General features: G+C 47.9%; 1 protein-coding gene across 1 annotated transcript in view; it reads left to right on the top strand.

The window, feature by feature from the left end:
• The window catches only part of LOC123515552 (acetylcholinesterase-like), a 57,270-nt gene that overhangs the window by 40,832 nt on the left and 1,438 nt on the right, over positions 1-15,000 (top strand). Inside the window, exons 2-7 of the mRNA XM_045274285.1 lie at positions 1,691-3,003; positions 5,869-6,011; positions 7,107-7,259; positions 10,232-10,395; positions 13,953-14,116; positions 14,349-15,000. The exon at positions 14,349-15,000 is cut by the window's right edge and continues 1,438 nt beyond it. Coding sequence (XP_045130220.1) covers positions 1,848-3,003; positions 5,869-6,011; positions 7,107-7,259; positions 10,232-10,395; positions 13,953-14,116; positions 14,349-14,470 — 1,902 coding nt within the window. The 5' untranslated portion in view covers positions 1,691-1,847 and the 3' untranslated portion in view covers positions 14,471-15,000. The remainder of the gene's footprint in view (positions 1-1,690; positions 3,004-5,868; positions 6,012-7,106; positions 7,260-10,231; positions 10,396-13,952; positions 14,117-14,348) is intronic.

The raw sequence follows: 15,000 nt of genomic DNA, 5'->3' as shown, positions 1-15,000 counted from the left end.
ATATATATATATATATATATATGTTTAATACAAGACAGTAGTAGAGTAGAGTAGAGCGTGACGTGACGTGACGTAAGGCGGTGGAGGTGGTGTTGGTGGTATATTATTCAGAGTAGGGAGGCAGCTACTATTGTTGACGTCACGGTGATGTATCGACATTCCTCTACACTCGGAGCGAGTCGCGCCTCGAAGCCTCGCCTTAGAATCTCTGCAATATATATGAGGGAAAAGAAAGTCAAGGAATTATTGCCGTGTTACGCTCAATACAAAAGTGTTGTTCGTAATGAAAAATAGTTGCCCATGAAGTTAGTTGAAAATAAAGTGGTTGGCTCTTGTGTTAGCTCGGCGCGAGATTTGCTGCTCTCAAACTTTTGGTGCCTCAAAGCAGCCAGGCCTCTGGCACGCGATAGTTGCTGGGCTGGCCTGGCGAGTTGGCGGCGGCTTCATATAAATTGAACAACCTTGACTGCGTGAGTGACTTCCTTCAGCATCAAGTCAGGAACTAAACTATGCCTTTTTGTAGCGAAAAAGCCGCGGACAGCGGGAGGCACGCATACGAGGCCTTGCCCTGTCATACCCTCCCCCATGGCGTGAAGACATGTAATTCGGCGGATGTTCCGTGCGTGGAGCTTCGCCTCGCGTGTCTGGAGGAAGCGATGCCAAGCTTGTCCTGATGAGTGAGCCTCCGCCACAGGCGCAGACCCGCGCGGCAAGGTTGCTGGTGGTGACCTTCACAGCAAGTCTGGCATTCTTGGCCACCAGGCAAGGCAACTTAGAGATCGGCATGCGTGCTGGAAACCTGCACCACGAGAGAACCAGAGGGAGGAGCACCAGGAGGAGGAGGAAGAAGGAGAGAGAGAGAGAGAGAGAGAGAGAGAGAGAGAGAGAGAGAGAGAGAGAGAGAGAGAGAGAGAGAGAGAGAGAGAGAGAGAGAGAGAGAGAGAGAGAGAGAGAGAGAGAGAGAGAGAGAGAGAGAGAGAGAGAGAGAGAGAGAGAGAGAGATTAGGGTGCGGGAGAACGGATTAACGCTGGTGTTTTTTGTTGAAATTTCACTTCATATTTCGTATAACTGTGTATGTATGTATGTGTGTATGTATATTTGGAGGGTGGGTAGGGTCATTCGTATGTACGAGTATACAGGAGCAGACTAGTGGTGGAGTGCAGGCACGCTCTCTCGAATTACTAAAGTTTACTTTTAAAGAAATGAAACCATGATGTAATGTTCCCTGTGTTTTTTGTGAAAACTCTCTCTCTCTCTCTCTCTCTCTCTCTCTCTCTCTCTCTGTGTGTGTGTGTGTGTGTGTGTGTGTGTGTGTGTGCGTGTGTGCGTGTGTGCGCGTGCGTGCGTGCGTGTGTGTGTGCGTGCGTGCATGCGCGCGCGTGTGTGTGTGTGTGTGTGTGTGTGTGTGTGTGTGTGTGTGTGTGTGTGTGTGTGTCTCCCTGGGCGTCTTTCTGTGTGTCATTCGCCTCCTCGGCGTGCAGACAAAAGACATTACGGGGAGAGGGAAGTCTGCATCTTTTTAATTATACTCCGCCGAGGAATATTGCACAAATGCGGCACCGAGCTGCCGTGTTGCCGGGACAAAGCACCATTGTTGGCAAACACAAAGGGTGGCAACGTTGCCTTGCAGCGCCCGCCCACCTTCACCAACACAAACTTACCACTTCATATAATATTTTCATCCTACAGAATCGGACGGTGACATCCCGAGGAGGAAGCCGCCGCGACCTCACGCAGCGCCGCGGGCCGCGGACAGCCGTGCCTCTGGGTGATGAGCGAGCACCATTGATGCGCCCCCGCCCACTGAGGGTCACCTCCTGATACTGGGCGGCTAACACAACATACGATGAGCATTATGGCGGCGAGGGCGTCGGTGTGTTTGATGCTGCTGGGTCTGCTTGGACTGAGTGCCGCCGCAGACCTTCACAACAGCCTCATTAACTCCTCCACGCTGGAGGTGAACGAGCCACGGCGGGAGGACAAGGAGCGCAAGATCAAGACGGCGCGGCCGCGTGACCCACTAGTGGTGCACACCACCACTGGTCTGGTGCGGGGCTTCAGGAGGAACGTGCTCGGCAAGAACGTTGACACCTTCTACGGCATCCCCTTCGCCCAGCCCCCTGTAGGAGAACTCCGCTACAAGAAGCCTGTGCCGGTGACGCCGTGGGCAGGCATCCTGGAGGCCACCAAGCTGCCCAACTCGTGCGTGCAGGAGCCCTTCACCTACTTCCCCGGCTTCCACGGCGAGGAGATGTGGAACCCCAACACTGATCTCTCCGAGGACTGCCTCTACCTCAACATCTGGGCCCCTGCCCACCTGCGGGAGTCCGACGCACGCCCCTCCGAGGTGCTGGTGTGGATCTACGGCGGCGGCTACATGGGCGGCACCACCACGCTGGAGGTGTACGATGCCGACCTGCTGGTGGCCAACACTGACATGATCATCACCTCCATGCAGTACCGCTGCGGCGCCTTCGGCTATCTCTACCTCAAGATGGAAGACGCCCCGGGCAATGTGGGCATGTACGACCAGGCGCTAGCCATCAAGTGGATCCGCAACAACATTAAGTTTTTCGGCGGCGACCCAGACCGCATCACGCTGTTTGGGGAGTCGGCGGGCGCGGGCTCCATTGCCGTGCACCTGCTGTCTCCCATCTCCAGCCACCTGTTCCAACGCGCCATTCTGCAGTCAGGCGTGGTCAACTCCCCATGGTCCATCATGACGCGAGAGAAGGCCTACGACATCGCCGTCAAACTGGTGGAGGACGTGGGCTGCAACGCCACGCTGGTCACCGAGGACCCCGGCGGCGTGATGTCCTGCATGCGCACCGTGGACGCCGCCACCATCTCGCTGGCGCAATGGAACAGCTACCTCGGCCTCATGCAGTTCCCCTCTACCCCCATCGTGGACGGCGAATTTCTGCCGGACGAACCTCTCGATATGATCCGCCGCGGGGAGGTGAAGAAGACGGAAATTCTCATTGGCTCCAACCTAGATGAAGGTGAGTCTTCCCCATTCAACACCTTAACCTCCACTATCTCTCCCGTCCCTCCTCCTCCCGTCTCGTAGATCACTATGCACCATTGAACTACCCTCCTCCCCCATAACTCGCTCACTCACTCCCACTATCCTGCAGCCCTCACTCACAGCCCTCCCATCCTTCTCACACTCCCAGGCCGTCCTCACTTACTCCCCCTCCCACCCATCCCCACCCCTAAGGCCCTCTCACTTGCTCCCCGTTCCGTGCCATGCCACTCCTGACCTGCTTGTTTCAATGAGACTCTCTGCTTGCCGTGTTTTCACCCACTGGTCCTCCCACACAGCATGCCCCCCCCTCTCTCCCGCGTTCCATCTTTCTTTCTCCAAAACCCTGAGGGCCTTCCTACACTTACCAAAACAGTATCCCACACTCTCTTGCTCTCTCACCCTCGACATTGTTTCCTCCATAAAATGCTCCCTCTTTTACCTCCTCATCCTCCTCTTCCTCCTCCTCCCTGACACAATGTATTGCCTGCGTGTGGGCCGTAGTGAATAATCTCTTTTGAAGATTACACTGTATTCTTCACCTTCACGCGGCAAGTAGTGCAGGAAGGAAAAGAGACGGAGAGACGGTGAGTGAGGATTGGAGGAGGGAGGGGAAGGGAGGAGTGGATGGATGGAGAGGAAGAGAAGGCAGGTGGAGGATGTCAAGATATAATGGCTGCTATTTGTTGTGCTTCTATATCACGAGAGAGAGAGAGAGAGAGAGAGAGAGAGAGAGAGAGAGAGAGAGAGAGAGAGAGAGAGAGAGAGAGAGAGAGAGAGAGAGAGAGAGAGAGAGAGTGAGAGAAACCTAAACACTACCGACCCCTTTTCCTAGCGGTAACTTCTTGGCTACTTAAATGACTCTCTAACTTTCCTTCTAACTTGTACAAACTTGTCTTGGCCCTGACTTGGTCCTTCCTTCCCTGTGCTACATCCTCCCTCGAGCCGCCTCCCCTTCCACTGCCGAATTTCCCTCTCAAACCCCTACAAACTTCTCCCTTCCTACTTTACGTCCTGACCTTGAACCTGCTTCTTTAAACACATTCCCAGGCGTGTGTCCTCAAATTTCCCTCTCTCATTTGTATCTTTAACCTTCCATCTTAACTCTGGATTTCAGAAATTCTAAGCTTCAGTTTTATTTTTCTTTCATCTCTTCATCTTTTTCTTCCTTACGCTAACTTTCCGTGCAAACCTCCGGCGTACGTTTTCTGTCTGTCTTTCTGTAAGGAGCGAAACTTGTCTGAGTGTCTGAGCCTCACACGCTTCTGGAGTTTCGTTTTTCTTAGTGTCTCGAGGCACCACTTCCTTACCCGGGAAGAATCTCATCACTTTTATTCCACCTTCTCACTCCATCATCAAAGTTTTTCTGCACTTAGCTCACCACCTCCCTCTCTCCTGCTTCACTCCTTTGCCTCTCTCCCTCCTTCCTCCCTTCCTTATTCCTTCCTTCCTTCATTTCTTCCTTCCTTCCTTCCTTCCTTTTTCCTTCCTTCACTTTTCCCGTCCCATTTCTGAATAATTTCCCTCGTCACTTTTACTCCTCCTCTTCTTTCCATCATCAAAGTTTCCCTGTACTTGCCACTGCTCCTCCCCCTCTCTCTCTTACTTCACTTCTTCCTCTTCCTCCTTCCTTCCTTCAGTGTTTCCCGTCCCGTCTCTCAATAATTTCCCCCTCGCCCTTAACCTTCACCCTCGTCGGAAGACTAATTCATTTTCCGCAGGTAAGGCGAGGTTACGTCACGGGTAAGATAGATCCACTTCCTTTTCCTTCTCCCGCCTCAATTTATCTCACCTTACCTTACCTTACTTTACCGAACCCTGACGTGCCTTACTTTATTCTGGTGTGTGTGTGTGTGTGTGTGTGTGTGTGTGTGTGTGTGTGTGTGTGTTTGAGAGAGAGAGAGAGAGAGAGAGAGAGAGAGAGAGAGAGAGAGAGAGAGAGAGAGAGAGAGAGAGAGAGAGAGAGAGAGAGAGAGAGAGAGAAGGTAAATTAAGATACAATGAGGTGGAGTAAGGAAGCAAGTAAGAGCGTGCACTTATATATACATACATACATACATACATACATACATACATACCCGCGCACGCCACACACACATACATACATACATACATACCCGCGCACGCCACACACACATACATACATGCATACATACATATCCGCGCACGCCACACACACATACATACATACATACATTCATACCCGCGCACGCCACACACACATACACACATACATACATACATACATACATACCCGCGCACGCCACACACAAAGCCGCCCCTCTCTCCCACAAACTTTCCTCCAAACATTATACAAACTGATTCGATTACGTGCAATTTTTTTTTTTTTCCTTTCCCCAACACACCACAAAAAGTTCCCGGCAGTTTCCAGCCTCTCGTGACGTCTCAAAGAAAAGCCCCATTACCCACAACCACAATACATGATTCTCTCTCTCTCTCTCTCTCTCTCTCTCTCTCTCTCTCTCTCTCTCTCTCTCTCTCTCACACACACACACACACACACAATACAATAATGAAGAAATCCCTCTTAGTAGTGTATGTATGTATATAATTTTATTTGTTCTCATATATTCCTGCTCTTCATGAAACACTTCCACGCCGCACCTTCACTATTTTCAAAGGGCTCCAGTTGAAGTGACACTGGTTTTTAAGGATGTTTCTGTAATACTAGTGACATGTTAGCAAGTTTTTTTTTTTTGCATTATCAACAGAAAAGATACTCGGCTAATCGTCTTTATGGTCTTTGAGAATGGTCGCGGGGAGAGAAAGAGAGAGGGAAGCGTTTCTGGATATAGCTCTATTGTATAAACCTTTCCCGCAGGCACTTACTTCATGCTGTACGACTTCCTGAGTTACTTCGACAAGGATGAGTCCACGGCGCTCACACGGGAACAGTTCCTCGAGATTCTGAACCAGATTTTCAAGGACTGGTCACCGGCGGAGCGAGAGTCGATCATATTCCAGGTGAGTCTTGCTGCTACTGCCTCTGCTGCTGGCAAAGGTGACTGTAGGCCGGGCAAAGGAAATATAAGGTGTTGGTGTCTCTGGTCTGGTGGTGATTCGTGGCCGTAGCTTTGTATGTGCTGAGGAGAGAATGGAAGGCAGTCTGCTCTCTCTCTCTCTCTCTCTCTCTCTCTCTCTCTCTCTCTCTCTCTCTCTCTCTCTCTCTCTCTCTCTCTCTCTCTCTCTCTCTCTCTCTCTCTCTCTCTCTCTCTCTCTCTCTCTCTCTCTCTCTCTCTCTCTCTCTCTCTCTCTCTCTCTCTCTCTCTCTCTCTCTCTCTCTCTCTCTCTCTCTCTCTCTCTCTCTCTCTCTCTCTCTCTCTCTCTCTCTCTCTCTCTCTCTCTCTCTCTCTCTCTCTCTCTCTCTCTCTCTCTCTCTCTCTCTCTCTCTCTCTCTCTCTCTCTCTCTCTCTCTCTCTCTCTCTCTCTCTCTCTCACCTTTCATCCTTCCTCCCTTTCCCTCTCCTGCGTGAGTAGTGGTAAAGTTGCAGGAAGAGGAAGCGAGGAGGCGGCGTCATTTTTACCGCAAAGAAATGCCAAGATCTTCACTAAGTAAGCATGCATGGCGGTGAAAAGTCGCAATGAACCTCAGTCATTCTCAGCAGTGTTGCGAGCCGGAAGGGGAAGCTAATAAGACGCTGCTGGTTTGATTAATTTAAGTTCCCTCCACACACACACACACACACACACACACACACACACACACACACACACACACACACACACACACACACACACACACACACACACACACACACACACACACACACACACACACACACACACACACACACACACACACTGAAGATGAGATACTCGTGTAGATACTTTCTTTTAACACTGTGCTTGTCCGCCCTATTGAAAATTTATTAGGTATAGGAATGAGTTTTGTACTGTGAGATCTTTTTTTCTTTCACCTTCTTTTAGTTTGTATATGGTTACTATTAGTGTTGGTATGAACTTGTTCTTTCTCCCCTTTTTGTACTGTCTTGGTGGTTCGATATAGTACAGTGAGATACAAACACACACATGGAGTTAACACGTATCTTTGTCCCTCAGTACACCAACTGGGACAACCCGGACGATGGACGAGCGAACGAGAAGGCAGCAGGAGAGGTGGTGGGCGATTACTTCTTCGTGTGTCCCTCCAACCTGTTTGCCCAACTGTATGCCGACGCTGGTGGAAGAGTCTACTACTACTACTTCAACCACGTGAGTCGAGAGAGAGAGAGAGAGAGAGAGAGAGAGAGAGAGAGAGAGAGAGAGAGAGAGAGAGAGAGAGAGAGAGAGAGAGAGAGAGAGAGAGAGATTAAGGTGATGAGAATGGAAGACCTGCAGTTTCGTTGCTGTTTTAAAGCAGAATGTATTATCGTTAGCGAGGATTTGCCCCCATGTGTATGTGTGTGTGTGTGTGTGTGTGTGTGTGTGTGTGTGTGTGTGTGTGTGTGTGTGTGTGTGTTTCTCTGTACATGTCTGCCTCCTCTTATCTGTCTATCCATCTCTCTCTCTCTCTCTCTCTCTCTCTCTCTCTCTCTCTCTCTCTCTCTCTCTCTCTCTCTCTCTCTCTCTCTCTCTCTCTCTCTCTCTCTCTCTCTCTCTCTCTCTCTCTCTCTCTCTCTCTCTCTCTCTCTCTCTCTCTCTCTCTCTCTCTCTCTCTCGGCAGTCACCCTTTAGTCTCCATCGCCCCTCTCTATCCTGACACACGAATATATATAGTCGAGGCCGTCCCTCCTTCATTCCCTCCGAGAATACCAGCGGCGTGAGTGTGGCTCAGAGAGAGAGAGAGAGAGAGAGAGAGAGAGAGAGGAAGGAAGGACTGGAGAGGAAGAGGTCATGAGCTATAGAGGAGGAGGAGGAGGAGGAGGAGGATGACAGAAAGGGAAGAATAGAATAGACGAGGACCAAGAATGAAGGATAGATAGGTACGAGGGAGAAGGATAGAGAAAGAGAAAGAAAAGAATGAACAAGAGGAAAAAGAAGAGGAGGAGGAAGAGTAAAAGGAGGGAATATGGGTAGAATAGACGAAGGTTAGGAAGAGAAAGGGAGAGGAGAAAGAGGAGGATAGGCTTCGAGGGGAGGTGGTCGGGAGAGGGACAGAAAGGTCAGGAAGAGAGAGAGAGAGAGAGAGAGAGAGAGAGAGAGAGAGAGTATAGAATAAAGAAAGAATGGGAAGGAAGAACAAAAGAAGGAAGGAAGAAGGAGATCAAGAGAAAGAGTGAAAGACAAAGGAAAAGAAAGGAGAGAGAGAGAGAGAGAGAGAGAGAGAGAGAGAGAGAGAGAGAGAGAGAGAGAGAGAGAGAGAGAGAGAGAGAGAGAGAGAGAGAGAGAGATTGTAAGCGAGATAGGTGAGGTTCAAGTTTAGAAATTTCCTCATTAAAACTTTGAGGTATGAGAGAGAGAGAGAGAGAGAGAGAGAGAGAGAGAGAGAGAGAGAGAGAGAGAGAGAGAGAAGGGCAGCTTTAGTAGGGTGAATAATACACACTAACACACACCTCCAGTACTTGTGGTCTTCACCTTTATTTACTCAACTTTCCTTTCTCCTCGTCTTTATCATTCTCTTCATTTATCTCTCTCTCTCTCTCTCTCTCTCTCTCTCTCTCTCTCTCTCTTAGTCATGGTAGAGAGACAATTGGTTGGTGGGGAGTTGTTTTTTTCCTTACTATCACTTGTGTTTACATGTCTTTGGTTAATATTTCTTTCTTTTTCCTCTCGTTCAGTGTTTTATTTTTTTCTTGTTCTATTTTCTTATTATTTTTCTTATTTTTTTAATTTCTTTTCATTTTGTGATCTGTGTTTATTTTTGTTCCCCTTCCCTTTTCATCATCTTCCTCCTCCTCCTCCTCCTCCTCCGTTACAATCAACTTTTTTTTCTTTCTTTCATTAACTCCTTGAAATAGACTGTCGTTCTTTCCAATTCTCTCTCTCTCTCTCTCTCTCTCTCTCTCTCTCTCTCTCTCTCTCTCTCTCTCTCTCTCTCTCTCTCTCTCTCTTGCCGTTCCCTTTCACATTTTACAGTTTTCCATGCACACAGTTCTCTCTCTCTCTCTCTCTCTCTCTCTCTCTCTCTCTCTCTCTCTCTCTCTCTCTCTCTCTCTCTCTCTCTCTCTCTCATCCCCTTTCACCCGTTGCCCTCTCTCCCTCCCTCTCTCCTTCCCTCTCCCTTTCCCTCTCTCTCTCACACCTACCTCTGTCCACACACCTACGCCATCTAGCATACTATTTCTCTTTTTTCTCTCCCCTCTTCTCTCCCTTTCTTTCTTCCTCACTGCTTTCATATCTCTTTATATTCCATCCTTCTGTTTACTTTCTTTCCTTTTTATTTCTTTTTTTTCCTTTTAACTTCACCATTCATGTCTCTTCGTCCTATTTTTCATTCTCTCTTCTCCTCTTGTCCTCTCTCACCTTTGTCTCTTCCTGTTCTTTACTACGTTTTTTTTTTCTCTTTCTCCCACTCCTTCTTGTGCGTCTATCCTTTCTTCTTCTCCTTGTTTCCTCCCTCTGCACATCTTCCTGTCACTTCCTAACGTTCTTTCCATATTTCTCTTTTCTTTTCTTTTTACTTCCCTTCACTGCATTCTTCTATATATATCTAGTACATCCTTTCCTTCCTGCCTTCATTTCTTCCTTCATTCCTGGCTGTTCTCTTTTCTTTCTTTTTCCACCACTCACACACATATCCACTTCATCGTATCCTTCCTCTTATTCCTAACCAGCTTTAGTTGCACCTCACGTCTATTCCCAAGCACTTTTACTATTCATGCCTCTCCATTCCATGCTTCTGTCCCTCAGCCTTTGCTGTGTGTCACTTTTCCCGCTTCCAACTCACGTCTCTTCAAAACATTTTCTTTTCTCCCGCACGTAAGCCCTATATTCAGAAACGCTTCCCTCTCACACCGCGACCATTTTTAAAGACTACAGAGACGATTAGCCGAGTTCTAAAGAGTATTTGTCCTTTTGATTATGCAGAAAACTTGTTAACATGTCACTAGAATTACTGAAACATTCTTACAAATCCGTTTCACTTCAACAAGAGCCCTTTGAAAATAGTGATGGTCTGTGAGGTGTGGAAATGTTTCAGAATATGGGCCTCACAGATTCACACCCGATCTATCCTGTGCTTTTGTGCCCTCTCCTCCTTCCACCACGCGTCTCTATCTTCACTCACAGTCATTCTTGCCCCTCAGAGGACCACCAACCACCCCTGGGGAGAGTGGATGGGTGTGCTTCACGGGGATGAGATTGACTACGTGTTCGGGCTGCCACTCAACCAGTCCCTGAGCTACACGCCCGCCGAGAAGGATTTGTCTCTCAGAATAATGCGGCACTACAAGTTCTTCGCAGCCACGGGGTAAGCAGACAGATCATTGACTTGGCTGTCTTTAAACCTTATCTTGCCTTCTTCTGTCTGCTTTTTAACGAATAGTCTCTTGTGGGGGTTATTGGGGATTCCAGAGAGAGAGAGAGAGAGAGAGAGAGAGAGAGAGAGAGAGAGAGAGAGAGAGAGAGAGAGAGAGAGTGTGTGTGTGTGTGTGTGTGTGTGTGTGAGGAGGGAGAGATGGAGAAGGAAGAGCGCAGTAAAAAGAAATGAAGAAAAGATAGATTACACGACAAAGAGAGAGGAGATAGAAAGAGTATTAGATTGCTTACCATGAATAAAACAAAAGATACACAGGAAAGATGGAATAGGACATTGTGTGATGTGATGAGATGGGAAGAGGAGGAGGAGGAGGAGGAGGAGGAGATATGAAGGGAAAAAGAGAAGGGAATGGAAAGATAAATAGATAGATAGATAGATACGTAAATAGACAGATATAGATAAATAGCTAGATAGATAGATGGATGGATAGATAGAAAGATAGATAGATAGATACATACATAAACAGATAAATGGATAGATAAATAGATGGATAGACAGACAGATGGAGAAGTAATAGACAGATAGATAGTAGATAGATAAATAGATATAGATAACAAAAAAATATATGAATAGTTTTTTTGCAATGGAGGAAAGAAAAGAATATAGTTTTCCAGCCAAAAAAAAAGTGTGGTAAACAAACTCTAATTAATTTTTATGATGATGCATTGTTGATTAATTTATTTATTCACTCATTTATTCAATCTCGTTATTATGCCCTTGTTTATCTAGTTTGTTATGCATTTCCACTTTGTTTATTATGGATATGTATAGAAGCGAATGTAGAAATGAATAGATAGTACCGTTATCTCTCTCTCTCTCTCTCTCTCTCTCTCTCTCTCTCTCTCTCTCTCTCTCTCCACGTCAGTCGTCTGTCTCAGCCTTGTCACACGGCGTTCCCTCACATCCCAACACACACACACAGACACACAAACACTCCTTCCTGCCTCCGTCGCTGCCACGCTCCTCCACACTTACATGTTTCTCTCTTCTCAGCGTGTTCCCGCGGCGCCGCATCAGAGGGAATGTCGATACTTGCTTTTACTTCTTTCCTGGCCTCTTGTTCTGTCCTCAGTGCGATAATGGGACTGAGACGCGTTTTGTCTGTCGTCTTTTTAAACGTATTTATGTTGAGTGCCTGAAATTATTGTACTTTGCTCGTAAGTGTGTGTGTGTGTGTGTGTGTCTGTGTGTGTGTGTGTGTGTGTGTGTGTGTGTGTGTGTGTGTGTGTGTGTGTGTGTGTGTGTGTGTGTGTGTGTGTGTGTGTGTGTGTGTGTGTGTGTGTGTGTGTGTGTGTGTGTGTGTGTGTGTGTGTGTGTGTGTGTGTGTGTGTGTATGTGTATGTGTACGTGCTTTCGTGCATGCGTACGTGCGTGAGGTAAATTCTTCCCTACTCAATATTCGTCAGGACACGATATTGGCATACAGCATCACTCACACACACACACACACACACACACACACACACACACACACACACACACACACACACACACACACACACTGGCACAATGTTTCCTCTCTCGCTCCCAGCAAATTGCCAGGCGTGTGAAGCTTTGATCAGTTCATCATTACGCGAGGCGCCCTTGTGTCCTTCACTAGTGAGGCGCCGCCAACGGACAGCGCACTACCGAACTAAGCACAAATACAACACAGAACACTAGCGAAATGAGCAGAAATAGAGCGAAGTGAGTGGAAATGACTCGGAATACAACGAAAACTAGAAATACAATGCAGAATGTCACAACAATGAGGACAAAGGCAACGCAGGACACACATTGCTACGCAGATCAAAAATATAATGCAGTCTTAACTCAGAGGTATATAATCAGCAGAACACACACACACACACACACACACACACACACACACACTCTCTCTCTCTCTCTCTCTCTCTCTCTCTCTCTCTCTCTCTCTCTCTCTCTCTCTCTTCCTTCCCTCGCCATGTGTGTCTGAGTGCAATAGCTCATGATTCACCAATTACTTCACCAGGATCGTTGTTAATTTGTTATTGTTTTGCGGTAAATGTTTCCCACCGCCAGGGAAAATATTTTGGTTCTGCCGTTCGTGTTGTTATTTAGGGAATATGTTTACTGACTTAATTATTTTGTCTGTGTGTCTGTCTGTTTCCGTCTACATCTGTCAGTCTGTTTGTCCCAATTCCCCCATCCCATTCCCTCCCCACCACACACACCAGCTAACACAACCCCACCTAGCATTATTGTTCCTCCTCCTCCCTGGCCTTACATCAGCTCCTTTCTTCCTTTCTTTCCCTCCCACTCACTTCCCTCGAACCTTCAAGTCCTCGGGGGATCTTACTAACCCGCCTCTCTTCGGCTCTCCCACCCGCTCCATTAGAGAGGTTGATCCGGGGCTCCTGTGCACGAGAGACGGGATTTCTGGCGCCACTCTAGTGAAAACCATCTCGGCCAGACACGCGGCTGTCACGGAAGGGAGAGAGAGAGAGAGAGAGAGAGAGAGAGAGAGAGAGAGAGAGAGAGAGAGAGAGAGAGAGAGAGAGAGAGAGAGAGAGAGAGAGAGAGAGAGAGAGAGAGAGAGAGAGAGAGAGAGAGAGAGAGAGAGAGAGAGAGAGAGAGAGAGAGAGAGAGAGAGAGAGAGAGAGAGAGAGAGAGAGAGAGAGAGAGAGAGAGAGAGAGAGAGAGAGCAGCAGCAGGGGTAGAGAGGGAGGGTGATCGGGAGAGAGTGAGGGAAGGTCGAACAATTATGAGAAGAGAGGAAAAATGAAAGAGGAGAGAGAGAGAGAGAGAGAGAGAGAGAGAGAGAGAGAACGGTGAATGTATGAAAAACTACAAAAATACTTGCAATGTGATAGGGGGTAGTGATATAGTAGTAGTAGTAGTAGTAGTAGTAGTAGTAGTAGTAGTAGTAGTAGTAGTAGCAGCAGTAGCAGTAGCAGTAGTAGCAGCAGCAGCAGTAGCAGCAGCAGCAGCAGTAGCAGTAGTAGCAGCAGCAGTAGCAGCAGCAGCAGCAGTAGCAGCAGCAGTAGTAGCAGTAGTAGCAGTAGCAGTAGCAGCAGCAGTAGCAGCAGTAGTAGTAGTAGCAGCAGTAGTAGTAGTAGTAGTAGTAGTAGTAGTAGTAGTAGTAGTAGTAGAAGTAGTAGCATTAGAAGTAGAAGTAATAAAAGTAAGTGCAGCAGCAGTATATATATATGTAGTAAATTCTTGTAATTATCCCTTTCTTTTCATCATCATCGGCGTCGTCCTTCCTCCTTCTCCTTCCCCTCCTCCATCTCTTGCTCCTCCTCCTATCGATTCTGCTCCTCATATCACTCTCTGACATTAGTTCAAGTTCAACATTGAGTTTTTCCCCATTCATGTTGAAAAGACTGGTGTAACATCGCTGGGATTCCAATCATACTGTGTTTTATATTTGCTATCCTCTCTCAGCTATGTGCACGCTCCATTTTTCACGCTGCTGGTCCTCCACACCTCTCTGATCTCACCTGCCTCTCGTCTTCCTCGCCCTGCAGCCGCCCTGTGTCCCGGGAGAGCGAGTGGCCCCTGTATACAAGCCGAGGTCAGCAATACTATGTGTGGGGAACGAATGAATCGTGGCCGAAGATCGGAAGGGGACCTAGAACCACAGCCTGCGCCTTCTGGAATGAACTGATGCCCGTTCTAAGAGAGACTCAAGGTGGGTATGCTATGAGGGCGCCTCGAAAATGTTGGTTTGTTTAGTGTTGTTTTAGATGGGGGGGTTTGGGTGTGTGATGTGGAGTTTGCTGATATCTGCTGCTTGTGATTTGTGAAGGTTTTTTTTTTTTATGTGTGTTCTTTAGGTGTTTGTATGTGTGTGCGTACGTGCGTGCATGGTTCTATTTGGTTACGTAATATGTTTAACAATGTCATTTATTTTCTCTCACCAGGGGGCAGGATGTGTGACAGTAAGATGATGAAGGCTCTCAACGACGCCTCTCCAGCTCTCCTCCGCCTCTCCCCCACTCTCTTCTTCGTCACCCTCCTCTTAGCGCCGGCCCGCCTCTTCTAAACACACACACACACACACACACACACACACACACACACACACACACACACACACACACACACACACACACACACACACACACACACACACACGTGCTACCTGGTACGCTTACGCATTCTACTTACAGATAGGCACTCAAATGACACACACACACACACACACACACACACACACACACACACACACACACACACACACACACACACACACACACACACACACACACACACACACACACACACACACACACACACACACACACTGTATATTTTGTAATTAGAAGAGGATTTTGCGACAAGGAAATGAAGAGAGGAAGCAAGTGAGGGACAAAAGAATGAAGGTATGTCGGTTGTCGGGGTGGTGTGCTGTGGCGTCGACCGGCAAGGCAACGATCACACAGAAGCTGACCTGATTCACCTCCTTCCTGGCGCACGGGACTCGGAAATACCACATCAAACTGCGAACGACCAACGCTGCACCGGGAATAAAATTGCTCGTCAGGGACTTGTGTAAACATTGGAGGGAAAGAG

The sequence above is a fragment of the Portunus trituberculatus genome, chromosome 39 (genome assembly GCF_017591435.1).
Source record: "Portunus trituberculatus isolate SZX2019 chromosome 39, ASM1759143v1, whole genome shotgun sequence".
Taxonomy (NCBI): Eukaryota; Metazoa; Arthropoda; class Malacostraca; order Decapoda; family Portunidae; genus Portunus; species Portunus trituberculatus.
Note: the sequence above shows the minus strand (reverse complement) of the source record. Positions and strands in the feature narration are given on the sequence as shown.